The sequence below is a fragment of the Malaclemys terrapin genome, chromosome 16 (genome assembly GCF_027887155.1).
Source record: "Malaclemys terrapin pileata isolate rMalTer1 chromosome 16, rMalTer1.hap1, whole genome shotgun sequence".
NCBI lineage: Eukaryota > Metazoa > Chordata > Testudines > Emydidae > Malaclemys > Malaclemys terrapin.
The window spans coordinates 13,824,466-13,844,996 of record NC_071520.1 but is presented as its reverse complement, the minus strand read 5'-3'; the positions used below and the strand labels follow the sequence as shown (position 1 = coordinate 13,844,996).

At 50.5% G+C, this 20,531-nt stretch overlaps 1 protein-coding gene across 1 annotated transcript in view; it reads left to right on the top strand.

Moving 5' to 3' along the window:
* The window catches only part of MMP11 (matrix metallopeptidase 11), a 32,892-nt gene that overhangs the window by 5,981 nt on the left and 6,380 nt on the right, over positions 1 to 20,531 (top strand). Inside the window, exons 2-6 of the mRNA XM_054006949.1 lie at positions 9,403 to 9,653; positions 14,094 to 14,237; positions 15,256 to 15,389; positions 18,275 to 18,522; positions 19,385 to 19,598. Of these exons, the coding sequence (XP_053862924.1) occupies positions 9,403 to 9,653; positions 14,094 to 14,237; positions 15,256 to 15,389; positions 18,275 to 18,522; positions 19,385 to 19,598 (991 nt within the window). The remainder of the gene's footprint in view (positions 1 to 9,402; positions 9,654 to 14,093; positions 14,238 to 15,255; positions 15,390 to 18,274; positions 18,523 to 19,384; positions 19,599 to 20,531) is intronic.

The window sequence follows — 20,531 nt, the reverse complement described above, 5'->3', positions numbered from 1 at the left end:
TTACATCAGCACCTAATAGGTCCCATTGGGCAGAGATACCAGGGTGCTATACACACAAAACAAGCAGGGGCTGGCCTACATCACCGAATACTGGTCCCTTCCAGCCATGAAATGGCTACAATTCTCTGGTAGCATTAGCATCGGTGAGCATGGACTCTGGTCTACATGGCCTAGTGTCTGAGATGCCCTGATTCGGTGTGGAACTGACTCTCTCTGAGGAAGCAGAACTTTACTGCTAAACAGCAGCTCCAGCAGCGCTTGGAATCCAAATCGGCTCTGGGTTAAAGGACGGGCTTGCTAAACACAGGGGGCGAAGGTGATCAGTGCTACTGTGTTGTTTTGAACCAAGGCAGGGGCTGCCGCACCTCTTGGGGAGCAAGAAGGGGTGCGCACACCCCAGGAATGAGGGGGAGGAGGCTGTCCTGGAGCAGAACCACAGAAACAAGAATCTGGGCACAGATGGCAGCAATTTCTTACCCTACAGTGTGGGAGGAAATAGCTTTACTTGCGTGTGTAAAGACACGGATCTTTCCCCTCCCCTGGGGGTGGAGCTGAGAGAAGAAGGAGGAGGGCGGGTGCAGAAGTACAGTGCCCTTGTGTGCAGACTGTTGGATGGTCCTAAAGGATGATATTTTGTCCCCTCGAGTGGCTAGAGTATCCATGGGATCAGTTGTGGAAGCAGCAAACACTGTGACAGCATAGATGGCTTGGAGGGAGAGAAGGGGGCTGGTTGAGAAGGAGACTGTCTCCGCTCCCACAGGGAAAGGAGCGGCAGGAGAGACCTGGGCTGTGTCACAGGAAGCTCTCTGAGGGTGGCCGTAGTTCTGATTCCAGACTCCCGCGGTGCCTCTCCATTGTAGGAGAGCAGGTGGCCTGGCCTGCTGGGAAGGGATCAGTGAACTGCAAAGCTCTTGTGGTTACTGAGCAGCATCTGTGCCACTACAAAGCCCATAAGATGAGGAGTGACATGACAGAGAGAATTGCTTTGTACTAGTTATCCCAGAGGGCTGAGCTCTGCGTGCTCCACACAGGTATTTCTAGGAGTACCATGACACAGAAGCACTAGAAAAGGGCAAATATAGTACTGGTCTATAAATGGGAATAAGGACAACCCAGGGAAATATAGACCAACCAGCTTAACTTGGGTCCCCAGAAAGATAATGGAGCAAATAATCAAGCAATCAATTTGTAACTGCCTAGAAGAAAATAAAGTGATAAGTAACACCTTTACAAATAAACAGGGATTTGTCAAGAACAAATATTAAACCAACCTAATACCCATCTTTGACAGGGTAACAAGCCTTGTGGATAGTGTGGAAGTGGTGGTTGTGTTGTATCTCTACTTTAGTAAGGCTTTTGATACTGCATCTCATGACCTTCTCAAAAACTAACTAGAGAAATGTAGTCTAGACAAACCTACTATAAGGCGGGTGCACAATTGGTTAGAAAAGCATACATGGAGTCATTGTTAATGGTTCTCAACCAAGCCAGAAGGACATATCAAGTAGCATCCTGTGGAGATCTGTCCTGGGCTTGGTTCTAAACCAAATCATTTATGAAGATACACTTCTACCTCGATATAACGCTGTCCTCGGGAGCCAAAAAATCTTACTGTGTTATAGGTGAAACCGCGTTATATCGAACTTGCTTTGATCCGCCCGAGTACACAGCCCCATGCCCCCAGAGCACTGCTTTACCGTGTTCTATGTGAATTCATGTTATCAGGTCGCATTGTATCGGGGTAGAGGTGTATTGTAAATAGCCTAGAGAGTACACTCATACAGTTTACAGATGATTCCAAGCTGGGAGGGATTGCAAGCATTTTGGAGGACAGGATTAAAATTCAAAATGATTTTGACAAACTAGAGAAATTATCTGAAATAAGATGAAATCTAATATGGACTAACGCAAAGTGCCACGCTTAGGAAGGAATAGTCGACTGCACAAATACAAAATGGGAAATGCCTGCCTAGGAAGGAGAGACAAGGTGGGCGAGGTAATATTTTTGATTGGATCAAACTCTTTTTGGCGAGAGAGACAAATGTTCAAGCTTGCACAGAGCTCTTCAGATCTGGGAAATTTATGCCCAGTGTCACAGCTAAATACAAGATGGAACAGATTTTTTTTTAGTCCAAGTAGTTAACACATTTTTCAAGGGACTATTCAAGGTGATGTGGCCTGCTAACACCCCTCCAGTCATAGGGAAGAAGCAGATGGGGGAGGTTGTTAGTGGATTATCGATTGTTGTAATAAACCATAAATCCAGTGTCTCTATTCAGTGCATGAATTTTAGTGTCTAGCAAAGTTATGAATTCAAGCTCCCTGTTTTTTCTTTTGAAAGTGCTGTGCCGGTTCCCTGTGAGGATGAGGACTGATAGGTCAGATATAGAGTGATCGCTTTCTGAAAAATGTTCACCCACAGGTGAGGTGGTGGTTTGTTTTTCATCATTTTCCTGTGTAAGCTCATTGGAGAGTGCAGTGATTGTCTGGTTTCACCTACATAGTTGCTATTGGGACATTTAGTGCACTGGACAAGGTACACCACATGTTGTGATAGGCATGTGTAGGACCCCTGGATCGTGAAAGGTGTGTTGGGGTGTGTGTTGATTGTAGCAGTGGAGCTTTGTGGAGCTTGAATGCTTGTTTCTTTCACCAACAGAAGTTAGTCCAATAAAAGAGATTACCCCACCCACCTAATATCCTGGGACCAACCATGGCTACAACCACACTGCCTAGGAAGGAGAACTGCAGAAAAAGATGTGGGAGTTACAGTGGATCACAAACTAAACAGGAGTCAACAATGTAACACTGTTGCAAAAAAAAGCGAACATCATTCTGGGATGTATTAGCAGAAGTATTGTAAGCAAGACACAAGAAGTAATTCTTCCAATCTGCGGATAAGTTGCAGAAAGTTCAGAGGAAAGCAACAAAAATGATTAAAGGTCTAGAAAACATGACCTGCGAGGGAAGATTGGAAAAAAATTGGGTTTGTTTAGTCTGGAGAAGAGAAGACTGAGAGGGGACATGATAACATCTTCAAGTACCTAAAAGGTTATCAAGATGAGGGAGATAAATTGTTCTCCTTAACCACACTGAGGACAGGATGCAAAGCAATAGGCTTAAATTGCAGCTATGGAGATTTAGCTTAGACATTAGGAAGAGTTTCCTAACTGTCAGGGTCATCCATGCCAGGAAGTGAAATATGTCAGAAAGGCCAGTCTGGAGGTCGGAAAGCAGGAGAACTCTCAGGTTCCTTGAAGGAGGGCGAGTCACTGGGTTTTCCACCTTGAAGGTGGGATCACAAATGTAAGTGATGGAGGGGAGGGGGAGAAACCAGCTGAGTCTGTTCCCCTGCAGGGCAGGCTATAGCCCCCCAGTAGGAGTCGTATCCAATATTAAACGGATCTAAGCCAGGATTGCAGGATAGTAAGCCCCTCCCAGCTGGCTGGGAACAAGGATGTCAATGTGGTATCTGTGTTGTGGTGGTGCCTGGGAGCCTCTGTCATGGCCCAGGGTCCATTGTGCAAGGCACTGTACAAACCCAGAACAAAGCAATGAACCCTGCCCCAATGAGGGAAGACCAGACACCAGGTGGAGACAGCCAGCCCAGTGTGGGAGCGCAAGGAACCAATGAGAGGGTGTTGGTCAGCAGGACGGGCAGTGGGCTTTGCACACCAGTAGCCTCATTGTTAAGTTTTTTGTTGACAGAAAATGTCCTGCTTTGCTGCTGCTCCTGGGTCTCTGTGGCGGGGCTGCCCTGTTTGCAGCCTCCTTCCAGACACGGCATTTGACCTCTACATGCAGAACGCTGTGATCTCTACATGCCAGCTCCAGGACAATTGCCCTGCCCCTAACTGGAGAGGTTAAAGGTCCACTGTATCTCATGAATGCGGATGGGACACTGACTGGGAACCTGACTGTTTTCCATGTGGCCTCATGTGATGTCTGTCATGTTCTGCAATGTGCCCGTGTGCACGTGATGATGTCGGTGCAAACCCTGGGAGAACCGAGCAGGCAGTCTGTTCCTTGCGGGGCTGTCTGCTCTCCACTGGGATTAGACCTTTCCTGCTCTCATTCCGGGCTGGAGTCTCAGTTTGCTGGGAATCTGTTCATTTTTCAAAGGCCACCCTCCCAATGTGCTGCTTAGCCCTGTGTGTGTATCATTGCAGCCTGCCCCACGAGGGAGAAATACCTACAGAAGGCAGAGACCTTGGCTCATTAGTGTCCCCAGGGCTTTTACTTGGGATTTTCGCCAGTATGGGATGTACAGTTGGATAGTCATCCAAACTCCATATTGCAAATCCTTTGCCCCATTCCCTTGGCTGGGAGACATCAGTTCACAAACCCCTGGCAGTGAATATCCCCCTCTTAGCGGGCTCTTGTCTGTGCTCCGTGCGAGGGTTTGGAAAGTCGTATAAAAGCCAATGAGAATTAGCTGCATAAATCCTCCCTCCTTGTCCTGAGCAAGACAGACTCATAGGACCACCCTGATAGTAAGAAGCAACCTACCCATGGGCAGTCAGGGGGACCATTGGCAGAATAAGACACTCCCCCAGGCATGAGTAAGGGTCTCACAATCCAGCCTGCTGCCAGCAGCCCCATGGGAGTGAGGATCGTGACACTCACTGGCAGACATTGCTTGAGAGTGATGCGTGGTACTCCCTTCCGCAGACGGTGCTGATTTCCGTGGCCCCAGGCTCCACCTTCACAGGCTCCAGGAGCAGCTTTTGCTCCTCAGCTGTGATGGCTTCTCTTTCCTTTTGGCCCACTGGAATTTTATCTCCCCTCCAGATCAGGGAGGGGGAGGGAAGCCCCTGACACTGCTAAGTAGTTAATGCTTTTCTTAGGAAAGCAAAGCTGCCAAGAAAGGCTTTTGCAGCAGCATTCCAGCCCCGGTGCGCACTCCTAATGGAGCTGCGGGTCAGGAGGGGCGATCACGGTTTACAGAAAAGGAACCGAGGCGACATCAAAGCCGACAGCCAGGTCTTCTACCCCGTCCCTGCTCCAGTGCGCAAAGCGAGCCCGGTTGAGCACATACTGCCTGGCACATGGTTTCAGTGCAGTAGCGGGTGGAATCCCCCATCGACAAGCAGGGCATGTTTCCTGAGCCACCTCTCTCCCCTTGAAAGGCGCCAGGCCAGGGATGTGTCTCCGGTGACCAGAGAGATGAGTCCAGCCAAGTAGGTTCATATCTCTGGCTAGAAAAGTCTCCAGAGAACTCCGTGGCAAATGGCACCAGCCTCTCAGCCAGCCCCTGGGTGGCTTTGCATGTCTGGCTGTGGCTAACGCCAGTGGTTTCCAGGAAATTTCCTATGGTTGTGCTAACACTCGGACAGCTCCAGCAATGGCAACAATGATGGGACAGATTGGCTGTGGCAGTGAAGTCTCTTTGCACCACCTATGCTGGTGCAGAGGGAACCACAGGATGGGTAGAAACCCACACAGCACAAGGGGCCCGTATACCGTGTGCAGAGCCAACTCCGTCAGCTCCGTGCTGCTCTTCTGGCCTCCCTCGCTCAGCAGTGCAGGGTGCTCTGAGGCCTGGCAGAGGTGCACAGGGGACAGGTCGGGGTGGGGTCAGAGCTGGGAGGGGTGGGGCAGGCTGGGGGTAAGCCCAGAGGTCCAGTGGCTCTGGATAGCTGCAGTGGCCCATTACAACAGGGGCACAAGTTAGCCAAATCAGCCCCGGAATAGGGGAGAGAAACTGCCTCCCCTCTGTCTCTGGACCGGCACCAATGTGCATCTGACCATTAATGTAGACAGGGCACAGGTATTTCTACCACCACACAGCTCAGGGCAGGATGATTGCCTCCACCAGCATAGGGTGTGGGTATAATAGGCCAGGGCAAGCTAAGCCTGCCTTGGCACAGTTGCGGCCGCTGATTGCGGAGTTTGCAGGGAAGCGTTTGCTTATTATGCACCATGCAGGTTCCAGGGTGGCTGAGGAGGCAGTATGTGCTGCTCAGCTTCCTAGGTTCATCCCTGGACTCCAGGGAGATTACTGATGAACCCAGGAAGCTGAATAATACACACGACCTCCTCAGCTGCCCCAGGACCTGCATGGCGAATATAAAAAGCTCAAGTTCTTTGGAAGAGTTCAGAGTGGCTTGGGGTCCCAGGAGGGGAGCCACGGCATGGCTGGGGGGGCCTCGAGCCACGGCATGGCTGGGGGGGGCCTCCAGCCAGCCCAGGGCTCCTTCGGCCATGGGGTGGGGGTGAGGGAGTTCGGGGCCCCAACTGGCCTGGGGGTCTTCCAGTCACAGAGCGGGGGGGTTGGAGCCTCTCAGGAGGAAGGGGTGAGGTGGGAGGGGGCTAGCCTCCCTGAAGGGGGGCTCCATCCGCCACCCATGTCCACCTGGACTTGCACCTGTGGAGCTAACAAGATCCCACCATCGAGAGACCCACCCGCTCCTCCAGCAAAGCCAGGGAAACCAGGGGGATGATCCTAATACTACTAAGGTTAATAAAAAAAACAAACAAGCAGGTGGGAAAAATTCCTTCCAGGCCTTCTCTGTATGTCAGAAGGGCCCAAGCTCAGTTGGGTAAAACTCCTTTGCGGGTACCTCTTTAGTCAAACCAGCCCAGGACTGCACATGCACGACTCGGCCAACTGTCCTGCAGTCACGAGGGGCCCTGAGGCCACAGGCCACTCCCCACCCACCACTGGGGCTCATCTCTGTTGTGCAATTCACTGGCTTCCCCCCTTGCACTTCTCCTTTGCACCAGTCCCGTGGATGCTCCCTGCAGGGTCCTTTCTAGGCCTGCGGAACCCAGACACCTCCATCTCTAGCTGTTCTTGCTGCGTAGCAGGTCCTGCTCCGGCGTCTGAGGTGAGCACCCGTTAGCTGGTGCAGCCTGCACGGTGCCTGACAAAGAGAGAGCCCCATTAGTCTGGGACTGCCCTGGACTCAGCCTCCGAGTCCATAGCATGCATCCCTGGTGAGCAGCACAGCAATACGCTGACAGCTCGTCTTGTTACCAGCCTCGTTGTAAAAGTCTGGGTACCTCTTATTCTGTAAGGCTCTGCTCTTGTGAGCCGCTGGTGTGAGAGGAGTGCCCAGGGGACCGATCAGGACAGGCCGCACCTGCATCCCCACCTCCTCTTTCTCATAAACCGTCTAAAAGCTCGACTGGTTCTTGGGGGCCTGGGCCTACGTGCTGAGCGCAGTGTTCCTGGGTGCTGTTCATCCTCCCAGAGCTGGGGGATGGGGCGATTGCTGTGGCCTGCAAAGCGCTTTGGGATGTAAGATCAGTCTGAGGACTGAGGCTGGCTTCTCAGACAAGGACCGCAAGAGGTGATAGCCGCCGAGCTAAAGGAGTGTCTGGCTGGCTGCGGCAGGGCAGGACGGGCTGGTGGAATAATGCTAGCAATGAGTGGCGAGTCTACCATGTGCCTTCCTGTGACCTGCCAAGTTCCTGTGTCCATCACTGCAGCCCGTCCGGAGGGCCGGGTGCTGTGATCTAGATGTTAGCCCTGATAGTGGAATTAATGCCAAGGGCTTCACACTTCATTACAGCCCACATGAATGGAACTATTGTGCTGGAACAGAGAGATGGCAATTCATGGGATTAAACTGCAGCTCCATCCGTAGCAAACCAGCCAGCGCCGCGCCACGCTGACCGTAAGGTCCCTGGCTGGGTGATGCAGGGGGCCGGCCTGTCTGCTGGCACCTGAGAGACCAGGCTGTGTGAGTCTGTCGGCACAGAGAGGCCCCAATTAAGTCACAGGGAACTAGAGAATTATAGGAAACAAATGGGCAGGGCAGAGCCTGGAGGCTCCAAGGACCCTGATTCCTTCAGGATAAAGGGAGCTTCCCTCACCCCAGCATCGTGCCCCGTCGGTCTTGCTTCTAACGTGTCCCAAGGGATATCTCCCATACCCCGTAATTGCCCCTGGAGGGAAGAATCCAAGAGTCAGCAGCAGCGAAAGAGTTTGCTGTATGCTCCTGTGACACCAGTGGGCTTTGTAACCTACTGGAACCACATCAACTATAACTTCTTAGCTGCTGCCGGGGACGGAGCAGGCTGTTCAGAGACTGTAAGAGAAGGGCGGTGGAATAGCCTGAGAGTAGGGCTAGGAGGCAGGAATCCACAGCTTTTACGCTGACTCCCTCTGCCACGTCACTTGGCCCAACATTTTCAAATGTGGATGCCTAAAATTAAGCAGCTGAGTCCACGTTTGGGCACCTGAATTACGCAGGCTGATTTTCTACAGCGGCTGAGCGCTGTGTAACTCCCACTGGCTGCGCTGTGGATTTGGGTCGCTTACTTTTAGGCACCCACGTTCGAATATGTTGGCATTAAGCTCTCTGCGCCCCAGCTGACCGTGCTGTCAAATGGAGAATTGTAGTACTGATTGAGCTCTCCGGGGAGACGGCTGGGTTAATCGGTGGCACTAGCTGTAAAACGCTGCTGATGAAAAGCACTATATATAATGTTAAGTATCATCATCATCACCACACAAGAGTGGTTCATGACTTTCCCCATGCCAGGACCCACCCGCTCCTGGTGCTCCCCTCCCATCTAGTTGGGAACATCTCCCTCCCATTTAGCAATATGGGATGGGCAGGGTGGTCCTGACCCCTGACACCTCTTGGGAACCCATAGGACACAGGTTAGGGGCACTTCATTACAGTCACCAGGGTGGGGGATCCCACAGCTAATGCTCGTGCACTGAGCAGTGGCTGCCAGGAGTCGTGTGCCATAGGTAGGGGCAGATGCTAGAAACGATAGGAAAATGCTGAAGGGGGAACAAGGAGGTAGGAGAGACCAGTGTGGGCCCCCCCTTCTCCCTCTGAATCCACGTGTTCTTGTGCCCAGCCTCCTGCTTTCCACTGGCAAAGCAGAGGCTTCTGCACCCCCCAGCACAGCATCCAGACTCAGAGATGCTTCTGTCCCAAGTGCAAGGGAGAGTGAGGTGCAGAATTAAACCATTTCCCGAGCACTGTGTGCTTCTGGTTAACGACAATGAGCAGCCAACTGGGAAAAAGACATGGATGGGGGAATTTACTGCCTAGCAATTCCCTTCTTTTTCTGAGGGTCTGGTTCCTGCCCAAAGCATTTCCCGCTGCCCAGCTGCCAAGGGAACACAGACCAGGAGCTGCTGTGGCTTACTGGCGTTGCAGCAGGTGCACCCCGGCCTGGAGAGTAACAGCCCAGTGGAGGGAGAGTACCAAGACCGGGGTGGGTTTGCTGCCCAGCGTGGTGGGAAGTAAGGAGGCTCCTCATCTGAAAGAGAGTCTTCGGGGGGGGCGGGGCAGTGTAATGGCTGGAATGCAGCAGGACGGCACTGCGGCAGGGTTGTTGTGGCATTGGCAAGAGGACAGGTTTGTGTAGCTATCTATATGCCATGCTTTCTCCTGCCATCTGCGCAAGTCACAGCTCTGTTTGTCTCTTGCCTAGGATGGGGCTCGGAAACACCACTCCTGGAAGGAGCAGAACCCCTGGATTTCCTCCTCGGGTTATACCATGGAGACTGGAGTCCCCATGAAGGGCTTCTCCAGGGGCACGGACGGGCCGGCAGCAAGCTGGAACCCACCCCGCTGCGGCGTGCCAGACCTACCCACCCTGCCAGACGGCCAGAATGGGCGGAACCGGCAGAAGCGGTTCGTCCTGTCGGGAGGACGCTGGGAGAAGACGGACCTCACCTACAAGTAAGACAGGCCCAGAACCAAAGTCACAAGCAGGGAGCGAGTGCCGGTCAGGATCTCCTTCCTAAAAGAGCATTTCTGTTTGGTGCTTTCGCCTGCTGAGCCTCGCCCATTATGGGCCTGTCCAAGCTGGGGAACTTGTTCAAGAAACAGAGTGCAGGGCGCTGGGGTGACAAGGGTATATTCCACACACACCAGTTAGCCCCACGCTGTCTCACACACAAGCTCACCATAGACATGACAGCCTTCAGACCCTCAGCCACTCACACACCCCACCATCCCCAGGCTACTCGCACGCCCCCCTGCTCTGAGCATCCACGTGTGCCTCCACAGCCACACACTCTCCTTCCCTCACATGCACAACCACACTCATTAACACACCCCCACTCACTCAGACTTCTAAACACTCCAGCCCTCATCTACACACACCCCACCAGTCCCACATGCTCACACGACACCCTCTCTTCCCAAGGCTTCCCTCTGTGTTTATTTTAAATACCCCAGTCTAGTCATCGTTTATTGAAGTGCTTACAAACATGGCCTCAGTGTCCACGAAATCACACCACGTGCTCTCGGATAGGAGCTTGCTGGATGTGGTTAAGGGCCAGGGTTCTGCTGGCTGCTCACACTCCCTATTCTCCCCTCTGTTAGCCTAAGGGAGTAAGATGCACATGTGGAAAGGAGATCATGCTCCTGTGCATCTTGATAGGGCCCAGAGAAATGTCTTCACCGGGTATGCGTTTAACTGAGCGCAGGGGATGCGGCTAAGCCAATAGGCTCAGGAGACGATCAGGGAAGTGTGGAAAGGCTTCCTCTTATCCTTGGCCCCTGGCATCCGAGGGGAAAAAAAACTTTGCTGATATGAACAAGCACCAACATTGTGCCTGGGAATAAAAATCCTGCTGCATCCGAGATGAAAAGCATCACACTATGCAAGGGCAGAGTTACAGGGGTGTGGGATATGAGGGGCTCATGCACCCCAGTTAGTGAAGCAGCATTTCCCTCAGCATGAGCCAGATGCTAGGAGCTGAAAGCGTTTCCCATAGCTTTGAGAACGCCCATGTATACAGGAGCACACAGGGGAGGTGTGTCCATACACTAGCTCAGAGATGTGCTAGCAAAGGTGTGTCTAGGAATCTATCTAGACTAGTATCTGAGCACCTCACCACACTAAATAAATCCACACAAAGAGTCTACACCCATACCCAAGTTCTCACTCTCCTCCCGTTTCCCAGGAGCAGGCAGCATTTCCAGAAATGTCTCTTCCCTCTGCTTCCATCCAGCTGTCCCCATACTACTAGAACCAGGGGACAGCCGCTGAAACTGAAAGGTGGCAAATTCAAAACTTGCAGTCCGTGCACAATCAGACTGCGGAACTCATTGCCACATGATGCTGTTGAGACCAAGAACTTAGCAGGATTCGGAAAAGGGTTAGATGTTTCCATGGGCAACAGGAGCAGCTAGAATTCTAATAGTACATTTTAAAAAATAAAGCAAAGCTTTGGGGTGACCTTTAACTACTAGGGTTTAGGAGGGCAGGTTATCCCATAACTGCCTACCGTGGGGTTTTTCTTGCACTTTCCTCTGACGCATCTGGTGCTGGTTATTGTTGGAGCCAGTATGCTGGACTGGGTGGGACGCTGGTCTGGATCCAGTATGGCAATTCTTCTGTTCCCCCTTTCACAGCTGAGCACATCTGGATCTGGGCTTGATTCACCCCAGGCAGTGCACGGAGGTGCAAGCTGTAGCTCCCTGTGCCAGCAGAGCCCACTGCAGTTCAGAAGGGATCTGTGGGAGGACTTGAGGGGTTGGCATAAAGGAGGGGTGCATTAGCAGGAAAAGGAGAAGCAGAATGTCCTTAACAGCAAAGCTACCCATCTCCGACCCATCGTGACTGTCCTGCAGGTTCTCTTCCATACGGGGCAGTTTGTTCTGTCTCTCACTCCATTACGCTGGTTTTAGATGGAGGACGTCTCATTCACTGATTGTTCTGGGACAGACCTGACTCAGACACCGAGCATGTTTAAATTCACTATGGAGGCCAGGGTAACCTCCCCGGTGGGAGTGGTGGTGCTGCATGACTTGAAGCCATTCTAACCGCAGTGTCCTTGCACTATGGTCAGGGGCAGGGAGTGCGAGTTAATGGGGAGTCTGGGGATTTCCAGGTGATTCGGGGACAGTCCCGCTTGCAGGGGCAGTTCCCGCAGGGCTGTAGCGATTGATGGTGCTGGCAGCGATTATGCCGATGCAAGCGCTTGTCAGGGTGAGGGACCAGTGGCATTAATGACGACGACGCTGCTGGTGACTTTATCAGTGATCATTGCGGTGATGAGTACATTGTAACATTGGTTGTGCTGATGGTCAGACTGAATGTTGGTAGGATGGGCCGGCTGGGACCCCCTCCTAGGCTTTGAGGAGTCAAAGGTGCCTCGGGTCAATGGCAAATGTTCCCTGACTTGTACCCAAGCCTCCGATGCACACATGACCTGGCTGGAGGGCGTAGTACATTAGAAATGTTTAGTGTACTCCTCTTCCCTGAACTGTGCTCTCCACTGGAATGACAATCCTGTCCCTGTTTACAGCAGGGATGCTGAGTTAGCGTCTGATTTTGGAGCCTTACTTCTACTGCAGAGCGGTGACGCGTGAGCACCTACCCCCCACCCTACATTCACTTTAATAAGGCTGCTCGTGAATGTGCTGTTCACTGTGCTAAAGGGTCGCAGAATCAGTCCCTTGGGGATCAGGATGGTAGTTTTGGTGGGGAGTGGAAGGGATCTGCTGACGTCAACAAGCACCAACCTCATGGGAATAAAATGCCCTTGCAGCAGAGATTAGAGAGATTCAATCACCCCATTCAAACACAGAGTTACGGGTGGGGATAGACTGGAGGGATTATACCCCCTTCTAAGTAGTGTTGCAGCATTTCACTCCAGCACATTCACCAAACAGCCTCCCTCTCCTCCTCCAAAGCCCTCCTAAAAAATACAACATGTCTGCAAAGCTGTTCCTAAACCACCTATGCAGGATTCCTTGTACCACCTCAGACTCAGCCTGATATATTGTATACTAGGACCTGAGCTATACAGACTGCGTCTGATCTAGAGTGTCCTCTTCTTGTGGCAAAGCCCAGGCCTGTTACTATGTTTACATGGCCCCGGGCGAACCAATGTTGTGTGGCAGATTGTGGGTAATAATGGAAGGCTGATGGTGGGATTTGCTATGAGGGCATTCCCTGTTGTCTAATGAAATTGTGATTTGCAGCCAGTGTAATGATGACAGAAATTCAATGACTCACTAGATGAAATTAGTGCGGATTGCAATGATGATGGACATGGTGGCATTTGCAGTAATGGCCATTCTAATGGTGGCTGTGGTGACAACGAACACATTGTGGTTAATACTGACCGTGATTTGCAGGTGAGATCAGGATTCATTGCTCTGGTGTGGGGCTTGGTGTGATAGTGGTTATGCTGGCTGAGGTGTTTTGATGTTAACAGAAGATGGTAGCATCCTTTTTTACTATAGATGGGACTCCCTGCTGCTGCTAATGCCTGTGATGACACTGCCAGTCTGACACTGACCATTGTGTGATGTTGGGATGATAGTTCTCTGGAAACATCCGCTTAATGTGCAGCAACAGTCAAAAAAGTGAACTGAATGTTAGGAACTATTAGGAAAGGAATAGATAATAAGATGGAAAATATAATGCCACAATATAAATCCATGGTGTGCCCACATCTTGAATACTGCATGCAGTTCTGGTTGCCCCATCTCAAGAAAGATATATTAGAATTGGAAAAGATACAGAGAAGGGAAACAAAAATGATGAGGGGTATGGAACAGCTTCCATATGAGGAGAGATTAAATACGCCAGAACTGTTCAGTTTGGAAAAGAGTCGACTAAGGGGGGATACGATAGAGGTCTATAAAATCATGACTGGTGTGGAGAAAGTGAATGAGGAAGTGTTATTTACCCCTTCACATAACACATGAATCAGGGGTCACCCAATGAAATTAGGAGGCAGCAGGTTTAAAACAAATATATGGAAGTACTTCTTCACACAACACAGAGACAACCTGTGGAACTCATTGCCAGGGGATGTTGTGAAGGCCAAAAGGATAACTGGATTCAAAAAAGAATTAGATAATTTCATGGAGGACAGGGTCCATCAATAGCTATAAGCCAAGATGGTCAGGGATGCAACCTCATGCTCTGGGTGTCCCTAAATGTCTGACTGCTAGAAGCTGGGACTGGACAACAGGGGATGGATCACTTGATAAATTGCCCTGTTCTGTTCACTCCCTCTGAAGCATCTGGCCAAACCGGCCACTGTCGGAAGACAGGCTACTGGACTAGAGGGACCATTGGTCTGACCCAGTGTGGCCATTGTTATGTTCTTATGATGGGCAGTACCTCTAAATACGGTATCTACTGCTCTTTAGAATTATAAGATTCCCGTGGCAACTTGTGAACACTAAAGTGAGACGGACCATTGCGGAAGCCTTGAAAGTCTGGAGTGACGTGACACCATTAACCTTTACCGAAGTGCACGAGGGCCGAGCCGACATAGTTATTGATTTCACAAGGTAAGCATGGAAGGAGAAGATGTTCTAATCCAAAAGGAAACGCCCCTCTTCCCCCATTGGGCTTTGTGTGAAAAGGACAGATCCCACAGTCCTCACTGGAGCTGGTCCAACTATTGGCATCAGATTATTTATTCACTGACGTTAGTCCCATGTTCTGTTTCCAAACTTTGGTTTTCTTATTTAAGTAATAGGCTGCCTGGGCAAGAGCTATTGGTTTGTTAGGTGCATGTACAGTACCTAGCGTACTGGGGCCCGGATCGGGTGCCACCATACAACAAATACTCATTTATTTTACTACTTTGTTTATTATTGAAAATTGTTCACCAGTTAATTTATGCTACCACTTGGTCAAAGATCCCTGGCTGACAAGTGTTTGTTTTGGCTGCTTCCAGCTCTTCAGTCTCCCCCCGGATTGAATGACCTGACCTTTTGCCCCAAAACAAATTTAGCTTCTTGGATAAATGAATCTTGACTCCAGGCCTGCACTTCACTTTCTGCAAAATATTTGCAGGAGCGAAACTTCACTCCAATGAATGTTTGCACAAAGCCAATAAAAGGGATTGTGGAACCCATCCAAAGGAGGATGTGGGCTGTATTCATTGTGTTTGTCTCCACTTCTCTGCACTGTTCACCTCTCTCCAGGGCTTCCTCAGTTAACAGGAGTTTGGCTCGGGTGAGGACTTGAGGATTTGGCCCAGGAAGACTCCATGTGTTCTGCTCAATTCAGTTGTGCTACCTTAATGCTAGTAGCTTGATCAGCCTTCAGTTTTCATCAAGCCCATAAAATTCAGGTGAACAGGGGAAGGAACAAACACCGATGAGAAACTAATAACGGCTGTGGCCTGGCATGAAGGCACTGGGCTTGTGTGATGGTTCAGCCTCCCTACTTAGAATGAGGTTTGCAGGGACACGACGGAGGGCTGGAAGTTGAATGGTGGGAAGCGAGAGGTGCTGTTCTCAAGGCTCACCCTGGCTGCCAAGTGCGGTTTCACTGAACTGCTATGTGCTTGCCCTCCAGGTACTGGCATGGCGATAACCTGCCCTTTGACGGACCTGGAGGCATCCTGGCGCATGCATTCTTCCCCAAGACCCACCGCGAGGGAGATGTCCATTTTGACTACGATGAGACCTGGACCATTGGGAACAACTTAGGTGTGTTGTGGATTCAGATGGAGGCGTGTGTGTGTGTGGAGGGGGAGGCCCCTGATAAATGTAAATTTATCTCTTAATTCATAGAGAAGAGGTCGGAACAGGCTTGTCCGCACACCGAGGGCACTTTACATGGTCTGTGTCCTTGTCTCTTTCCAATCACAGTTAAGTGGGGTTCTAACACCAGGTCACTCAAAGAGCCACCGCTAGAAAATAAAACAGGGGTGAGATGAAGGGAAACTAAGCCCCAGACAGTGGGGTGGAGTGTTTCTCTGCCAAAGTCCTATATAATTGGCAGGTCTCAGTCCCAGTCCCCATTGTCCACCATCTGTTTCCAAAACCTTTCTTCTTGAAAGTCTCTAAAGGGAAACAACGCAAGCTCCCAATCTCTCACTTTGGCTTGGGAACACACTGTCCCCCACACAACATCTCATGGTCAATATGAGAGAGTGACTTGATTTCCAGATCAAGTAAAAACTATTTTCTTAATAATAGAGCCAGGCTGGTATCATTGTGTTGTTCAGGGATTAATGCCATATCATCTCACAAGATACATACAGTATCTTGAGATCTAGCAGGATCACTGCCTAAGGCCTCAGTTCTTCTGCAAGATGCACAGATAATAACTCCCTTCTATCACCCTCCTCCACCCCAACATGATCTACAGGGAGAAGGGGGGGGGAGGTACAACTAAGCTAACACCTCCCCTTGAGGGCCTCCCTGTACAGCTTGCCTTGTCCGGGTCAGTGTTTAGGGCTCAGTCTTGCACCCACTGAAGTCCATGGCAGTTTCCCCATTGACTTTACTGACCGTTTGTAAACTCCCTGCAGCCAGGGACTGTCTTTTTGTCTGTTGAGCATCAAGCACACTCCAACACTGGATAATAAATAAACACCAGTAACTTTTGAAATATCTGAGGTACTTCCCACCAGTTTTGTAATGGGAGAATCTGGGAACATCTGCAATCCATTTTCATCACTCTCTCAGAAGTTAGATAAGCCATTTGAAAAATGTCCTAATATATTCCTCTTCATTAATCCTGTATTGGAGGAGAGCTTGAAACCCTGCTGAAACAGACCAGGCCACGTTCCATCATCATTCAGTCTCTTTCATATGTGGCTTCAGAAATAACTGGGGATAATAACACTTAGCATGTTCTTCCAATGTAATATCCCCCAGAGCTTTGCAAACATTAATTAACCCTTGCAAGCCTTCTCTGAAGTAGGGGAATATCCTTATCCCCATTTTATAGCCAAAGAAACCAAAGTACCGAGAGGCATAAGTGACTTGCCCAAGGGTCACACAGCATATCATTGTCAGAACCAGGATTAGCCCTCAGGCGTTCCTGGCTCCACGCTGCCATTCTATTATGGCTCTTCCCAGGCAAAGATTTTTTTTCAGCTGCGCTGTTGTTCAGCTCCCCATAAAGTTGGAGCAGAGCACAGCGGATTTGCCAATACTGGACAGCAGAGAGTGGGGAGTCTGCCAATCTAAACAGGATTGTTCGAAAGTGTTTAATAAATCACTGAGGTAGAAATCCCAGATTCTCAACTGACCTAGATGTGATCACTTCAATTGCATCAGTGCTGAGCAAACACATTTCAGGGGGCTGCTCATTTGCAGATAAGCCAAGTTCACTTTCCCAGGTGTTCGTACCACATCCCACTGGAATATTCTGCATGCCCATGCCTCCTTTGGGAGCTGCTCCTTCTCCCTTCTGGGCAGTAGCCCATGCACTAAACACACCAGCTCTGTTAGCTGACTCTCTTCTTTCCAAGGGGGCTGCAACTCGGAGATTTCTGACTGAAACCAGGGAAAAATTAATTACATTTGGGCTCATAAGGAAACAACATTAGGACTCTTCCTCAGTCTTTGTTGCTTAATTTGTTCTTTTAAGGTCTTTTTATCCGAGAATTTTAAAACCTGAAAGCGATCAGCAGGGCGCTAAAGGAGACCTCCCAAGTGTGGTCTGTGTTTCTACATACCTGAATCCCTTTACGTTCCCTTTAAAGATGCTTTCAAATAATTTATGCCTAAGCATGTCCTCCCTTAAATCTATTAGAGTCTGGCGGGGAGGGCTGGATAAAACATCAGAAATGGTTTATTTATTTTGCCTTTCATGCTTTCACGACAAAGCTCCAAAAAGCAATATGTGATCGCCCCCTGCTGTCTGTGTGGCACCATTTGTTTACAATTGCTGTTCTCAGAGTGGTCCTGGTGGTGTAGTTCTGCTTCACACCAGATGTTCCACTGGATGGTGTCTCGCTGTGAACCCCACCGTGTTAGTTGCTAATCAAGGAACGATGCTCCTCCTGTGCAAAGCTGATCTAACTGGGCACCACCTTAGTGTCTGCTTCCTGTGGGCCAGATTCCCACAGATGTGCCAAAAGCAGAACCTTCCCTCCAAAAGTAGGGGGGAGATTCTACTGGGAGCTGGGGCCATTGGCCCCTATGCTGGTGACATGAGGCAGAATTGTAACTTGCTGATCTGTGCAGGCGAACACACGGGGAAAGGTGAAGACACTCAGTGACTCAACTCACACAGTTCCAAAGCCCTGGCTGGAAAACCAGCCCACCCCCACCTCTCTGCGTGGCTGCTGGGATTGCCCCCTTAAAGAGGCCACAGCATCTAGCGCTACCGCAAAGAGCTGGGAACCAGGAGGGTCCTGAATTCAACCCCCTGAGGTGCTCGCTCACTATAGGACATGAGGCAAATCGACAGACCTCTTTGGACTATGGTCAACCCAACTGGACCTCCCTGAAAAACAGATTCCCTCTTGCACTGAACTTTTTGTGGTCCCACCATAGGGAATGAACAGTGAGGGCCCAGCCCATCCTGGGTGTCTTCCAGCACACTGAAAAATCCCTGCATCCTCTTCCCTTTGCAGGGACTGACCTACTGCAAGTGGCTGCTCATGAATTTGGTCACGTCCTGGGTCTACAGCACACTGCTGTCTCCAAGTCACTGATGTCTCCCTTCTACATATTCCGCTACCCGCTGAGCCTAAGTGAGGATGACAAACAAGGCATCCAGTACCTCTATGGGAAACCAAAGACCGATCCGGTGCCAACCCCGACACAGGAGGCAGAGCCAAACCCACCAGACATCGAAACAAATGAGATCACCAACGTGGGGGTGAGTGACCAGCAATGCTTGCGTCAAAGCCACTATTACCAAGTGCCCCCAACAGTACTAAGACAGCCCCAACTTTATTATCATAGAATCACCCCCTGGTGAGGCTCTGGGGAAACCACAGCAAAGAAAAGCAGGAGAATGGGGGACTCCTTGGGAATCTCACTGCCCTGGGAGTTGGCCACACCAGGCCTGGGTTCGATGACAAGTGAAAGGGGTTTGATTGCAGTTGAACCCCCTTCCACCTCCTAGCTTGGCACAGGTTAGCATGATTGGCAGTTCCTGATGAAGAGGAGTCCAAGCTTTTCCTTGAGGGGGCAATGAAGGTCAAGGCAGGAGTGTGTTGGCAGAGCTGTGGAGGGGCCCGAGGACTGCAGTAATAACGATACCTAGCTATTCTACAGCACTTTTCGCTGGCAGATCTCAACGCACTGTGCAAAGATGATCAGTGTCAGCAGAGGTGGGTATCACCGAGCAGAACTGAGAGACACCAGCAGAGCTGTGTGGAGACGCTTGCCCAGCACCTGCGCATGCAATGCCTGGCTGTAGCCAGGGCAGGTTACCGGTCATGTTAATAAACCAGTCAGTGTGTATATATAGGCACAGAGCCCAATTCACCCCGGGGCAAACCTCCTACAGGCAATGCAGTAAGTCAAACTCCTCCTCACTCCCAGGCTCCTCGATTCAAGCACTTGTCTTGATCGGTGAAGCATGGGGAGGATTTAAATTTTATTTGGGAAAGACCCTATTGTCTGCAGTGACTATCTACAGACACCGGGCCAGGGCAGGGTGACCCCCTGCTTGACACGGGGGCAGGGTGCCCCTCAGAGCGCTGCACCTGCTGACTGGCATACGGTGTTCTCAGTCTGTGCAGCCTGACGCCTGTGACACGGATTTTGACGCCGTTTCCACCATCCGGGGGGAGCTGTTCTTTTTCAAGTCGCACTACGTGTGGCGGCTCAGGAATGGGAAGCTGCAGGCCGGCTACCCGGCCCTGGCCTCTCGCCATTGGCAGGGAATTCCAAGCTCCATCGACGCGGCCTTTGAGGACTCCCTAGGAAATATCTGGTTTTTCCAAGGTAAGCGAGAACAGAGATGGGATCAGAGGGCTAGAAAGGACGAACTCCTGTGGTGGGGTGGGGGACACAAAACCCAATAGGTTCCAGGGCATGAAAATGTTGTTGGCAGCATCAAAAACCCACCCCCATAATATAAGGATCCCTTTGTTTGTTTTCCTCTCTTTAGTTTTAATATTTTAACAGATGCTGGGGGGAGGCGGGGGGGTCACTTTCATTTTAGACAAAGCCAAATAGCAAACTTTCCTCCTTCGGAACAGGAGCACTTTGCTTCCAAGTCTCTGCCTAGCGGCTCTGAAAATGTGCCTCACTCACAGATGAGGAGTGAAGGCCGCACTTACCGCCTATCATTTTGGTATGAAAATTGGTGAAGAGGAACAGGCCAGCTCTTCTTAAAGTGGCGTTGCCCAGCTGGTAAATATTCTCACCTTGGTTACTAAGAAGCAAAATAGTTCCCCACATCTAGTGTATTGAACAGGAAGAGTTCTAATTGATTTTTCCACTATTTATGGGTATTTGTTTATTTCTGGATCTCATTCAGCTTGGACATTGAAATCAGAGGCCGGATTGACTGGTTTTACATTGGTGTAACTCCACTGACTTCTATGGAGCTATTCCTGATTTGCACCCCTCTACGTGAGATCATATAAAAGCCTTTGCTCGGTCAGTTTTACTTTTTATAGCCAGTGGCCCCAGTTCTCTGGTCCGGCCAAGGAGTGCTTTAATGGCAGTCCTGAGCAGGGGCAAAGATGGCTCACGCCTGCAGTGACTTCCATCATTGTCCCAGCCGTCTGGAGTTCAGTCAGGTGGAGTGACGCCCTGGCGTCCATCTGGGCATTATGGGACAATACTTCCTTCAGTGCAAGGACTTAAAAATGTGCAGTGCAATTTGTCAAACAAACACAAACGTTTTAGGAATCTATACACCTAGGACTA